The sequence below is a fragment of the Lemur catta genome, chromosome 1 (genome assembly GCF_020740605.2).
Source record: "Lemur catta isolate mLemCat1 chromosome 1, mLemCat1.pri, whole genome shotgun sequence".
Lineage (NCBI taxonomy): Eukaryota > Metazoa > Chordata > Mammalia > Primates > Lemuridae > Lemur > Lemur catta.
In genome coordinates, this window is record NC_059128.1 from 114,894,881 (window position 1) to 114,899,587 (window position 4,707).

General features: G+C 44.3%; 1 protein-coding gene across 1 annotated transcript; it reads left to right on the forward strand.

The window, feature by feature from the left end:
- The first annotated feature begins 3,196 nt into the window (after positions 1–3,196).
- LOC123638457 (olfactory receptor 1I1) lies at positions 3,197–4,236 on the forward strand. Its single transcript, XM_045552106.1, is given in 4 exon segments — positions 3,197–3,815; positions 3,818–3,988; positions 3,991–4,127; positions 4,129–4,236. Coding segments are annotated over 4 exon segments (1,035 nt in total).
- The last annotated feature ends 471 nt before the right edge of the window (positions 4,237–4,707 follow it).

A 4,707-nucleotide genomic window follows, 5' to 3' on the forward strand; every position in this document is an offset into this window, starting at 1 on the left:
GCTCTCTTTAAAGCCTCCACTTAAGCAGCTTTGGGGGCTCTCCCATGATCTCTCTTTCTTCTGAAACTATATTCATTGCTGTCCCTGATGCTGAATGGTCATGGTTAGAAGGCTACTCACTAGCTCACACAAGCCTTTCTGCTTTCATCCGTTCAGTTGAGTCATTTTAAGTAAATCTCAAACCTGATTGTGCTGGTTGTAGTTTCTACTGCAACTGTATCATTTCATTAAATACTATGTAAATAAAAGGACTACAAAATGGGAGCGAAGAAAAGGAAGGAAGGAAGGAAGGAAGGAAGGAAGGAAGGAAGGAAGGAAGGAAGGAAGGAAGGAAGGAAGGAAGGGAGGGAGGGAGGGAGGGAGGGAGGGAGGGAGGGGAAAGGGAAGCGAGGAGAGAGAGAGGGAAAAAGAAAAGGGGAAAGGTATGGTTTTGGTGGTTCTCACCACCAAAAAAATGTACATGAGGTAATGGATATGTTAATTAGCTCAATTTAGCCACTCCACAATGTATACATATTTCAAACCATCATGTTGTACACCATAGATATATACAATGTTTTTGTCGATTTAAATTTAAAAGCAAGTAAATTTTCTTTAAAATTGCGGTCAAGGCCGGGCGCGGTGGCTCACGCCTGTAATCCTAGCACTCTGGGAGGCCGAGGCAGGTGGATCGCTCGAGGTCAGGAGTTCAAGATCACCCTGAGCAAGAGCGAGACCCCGTCTCTACTAAAAATACAAAGAAATTATCTGGTCAACTAAAATATATATATAGAAAAAATTAGCCAGGCATGGTGGCACATGCCTGTAGTCCCAGCTACTGGGGAGGCTGAGGCAGTAGGATCGCTTAAGCCCAGGAGTTTGAGGTTGCTGTGAGCTAGGCTGACGCCACGGCACTCACTCTAGCCTGGGCAACACAGCGAGACTCTGTCTCAAAAAAATAAAAAAATAAAAAAATAAAAAAGTAAAATAAAATAAAATTGTGGTCAAATTAGATGTGAGCAAGATATAGTGAGAACAATTTGGGTGTAAAATTGTAAAAATCTGAAAAGATTCTGCATCTAGATTGCTTTTGTAAGAATCCCTAATTTCTTGTTCCACCTTAAGGATACAAGACCATAGAACACAGACCGTAGCCTGTGTGTGTGGCTTAGGTAACAAAGCCTACAGATCTGCCACTGATGCAGCCATACTCAGAGAAAAGGCCTTGGTGCTCTTCAAAGCATGGTGGATGAATGTACATAGCTAAAATGTTAGAGGTCTGAAGTTAAAATGAGAGAAGTCTGTTCGTATGCATGTGTGTCTGCCCTTTAACAGGCTTTTTCAGTACTGGTCCTGGCCATAACAGATGGGGGCAAATCGCCCATAGCGATCATGTGGTAGCAAATCATAAAGTGTCCCTGATAAATTGGGAGGTCCTTGAAGGCAGAAGGGGAGTGTCATTCATCATTATGTCCTTAGTCCTGAATGTGTCATTTTTGTTTGTTTATTTAGTGGGTTGTTCATTTTATTGTTTTATAGCTTAAAACACTATATATTTTTATCATGTATAACATGTTTTGAAATATATGTAACATTGTAGAATGGCTGAATTGAGCTAATTAACATATCCGTTACCTTATGTGCAAATGGATCCTGACTTAAAATAGTTGGACTTGCCATTTTTTGACTTTATGATTGTGCAGAAATGACAGGCATTCAATAGAAAATGTACCTGAAATACCCATACAATCATTCTGTTTTTCACTTTCAGTGCAGTACTCAATAAATTACATGAGGCTGGGTGCGGTGGCTCATCCCAGTAATCCTAGCACTTTGGGAGGCCGAGGCGGGGTCTTGATTGAGGTCAGGAGTTCGAGACCAGCCTGAGCAAGAGTGAGACCCCATCTCTACTAAAAATAGAAAAAAATTAGCCAGCATGGTGGCATGCACACTTGTAGTCCCAGCTACTCAGGAGGCTACTCAGGAGGATTGCTTGAGCCCAGGAGTTTGAGGTTTCAGTGAGCTATGATGATGCCATTGCACTCTAGCCCAGGTAACAGAGCGAGACTCTGTCTCTAAATAAATAAATACATACATACATAACATGAGATAGTCAATATTTTATTATAAAATAGACTTTGTGTTAGATGGTTTTGCCCAACAATAGGCTAATGTACATGTTCTGAACACATTTAAAGTAAGTCAGGCTAAGTTATGATGTTTGGTAGGTTAGATGTATTCAATGCGTCTTTGACTTAAAATATTTTCAGCTTACAATGGGTTGATTGGGATGTAATCCCATCACAAGTCAAGGAGCATTTGTACTTATTTTTTGGCATGGTGAAAACACTTACAATCTACTCTCTCTTAGCAATTTTCAAGAATACAACACATTGCTATTAACTCTAGTGGCTGTGTTGTACAACAGATCTCTTGAACTTATTCCTCCTGTCTAACTAAAATTTTGTACCCTTTGACCAACCTCTCCCTAACACCCTCCCCCTCCCCCAGCCTCTGGTAACCACCATTCTGTTCTCTGCTTCTATGAGTTTAACTACTTTAGATCCACATATAAGTGAGATCATTCTTTTTCTTTCTGTGTCTGGTTTATGTCGCCTAACATAATGTCCTCGAGGTTCACCCGTGTTGTTATAAATGATAGGATCTTCCTCTCTTCTGAATGAACAGTATTCCACTGTGTATGTCGACCCGATTCTCTGTATCCATTCACCTGTTTTTAACAGATGCTAAAATCAATTGCTGGTGGAAGGGCTAAAGGGAAGGAGGCAGGGAGGAAAGAAAAGAGGGAGGGGAATCAGGAAAGGAAGAGAAGGAAGAAAAGAAAACAGTCAGGTTCCCTTTAGTGTCTATAGGGTTTTGGTTCAGGTTTGATTCTGCTTGATTTTGTTTTCTACAAAGCTCCACTTCACTGAAGAGAAAGAATGGTGTTTATAGACAACACCCAATTTGACTATAAATAATAAAGTTAGGTCTTTGGGACACTGACTATCTGTGACTATCTATGCATGGATAACTTGATTTGGAGAGGAACGGAAACCCACTGAAGATGGTCTGATGATAGCTTAACACAAAGGATTTGATGCATTTTCACAGAACCCTAAAGGTCTCTGTGGGAAGCCGGGACCGGAACCCCATCTCTGACTCCCAATTTTATATGACTTCCCTCCCCTTTTTGTCCCCAGTAGACAGGCTGCACATGGAACCAGAAAACCAAACAGCAGTGTCAGAATTCATCCTCCTGGGACTCTCAGAAAAGCCACAGCATCAAGACCTCCTCTTTGGGATGCTCCTGTCCATATACCTGGTCACCATCTTTGGGAACCTCCTCATCAGCCTGGCCATCGTCACGGACTCTCGCCTCCACATGCCCATGTACTTCTTCCTCTTTAACCTCTCACTTGTCGATGTCTTTTTGTCCTCCACCACCATCCCCAAGATGCTAGTGAACATCTACACCCGGAGCAGAGCCATCCCGTTTGCAGGCTGCCTTAGCCAGATGTATGCCTTCCACCTGTTCGGGACCATGGACAGCTTCCTCCTGGCTGTGATGGCCATCGACCGGTACGTGGCCATTGTCCACCCGCTGCAATACTTGGTCCTTATGAGCTCCCGTTTCTGCGGGCTGCTGCTGGGGGTGCCGTGGGTGATCACCAACCTCCAGTCTCTCGTCCACACCTGTCTCATGGCTCAGCTGACCTTCTGCGCTGGTTCCGAAATCTCCCACTTCTTCTGTGACCTCATGCCCCTGCTGAAGCTCTCCTGCTCAGACACGTACACCAACGAGCTGATGATCCTTGCCTTTGGCATCGCCATGGGCATAAGCCGCTCTGCTGCATCCTCCTCTCTTACATCTGCATTTTCCGGGTTGTCTTTAAGATTCCTTCTGCTCAGGGCAAGTGGAAAGCCTTCTCCACGTGTGGTTCACACCTCACAGTGGTGTCGCTGTTCTACGGGACCATCTTTGCTGTGTACTTACAACCCACATCCCCACTTCCTCCCAGAAAGACAAGGCAGCTGCCCTGATGTGTGGTGTTGTCATCCCCATGCTGAACCCCTTCATCTACAGCCTAAGGAACAAGGACATAAAGGCAGCCCTGAGGAAGCTCATCGCCAAAGCTGCCTCCTCTCAGTCCTAGGGCAGAACAGGTATTGGGTGCCCACCATGTTCCAGGACCACTGTTGGTCCTGTGCTCAAGGGATCCTCCTGCCTCAGCCCCCCTGGGATACAGCCACTAACCCTGGCTAATCTTTTTTTATAGACATGGGGTCTCTATATGTTGCCCAGGCTGGTCTCGAACTCCTGGCCTCAAGCAATTCCACCCCTGCCCTTGAGGAGTTCAGAGCCTATCGAGGAATAGAGACGTGTAAACAAATCCTTATAGTACAATGTGGTAAATGTGTCATAAAGAGATGAATGAAGTGCTATGGGTTCCCAAAAGGGCAGTGTGCATATTTCCCATGATCCATGTCCCCTATGAAGATCAGAGTAGCAGGGAAAATGTCAAAGTGGCCTTCTCAATGAGCCCTCTCTGGGATATCAGGCTTTTAGCATTGCTATGTAGGATAATACTAGTCGAACAAAAGCTGTGGCTACATACTCACTTTAAATTGACAAAGACAGCCCATGTATTAGCCAATTGCATCATGTGTGTGTTGGGGAAGAGCTTTGAAAATGTCTGCTGAGGTTAGCACACTTGTTATTCTCTT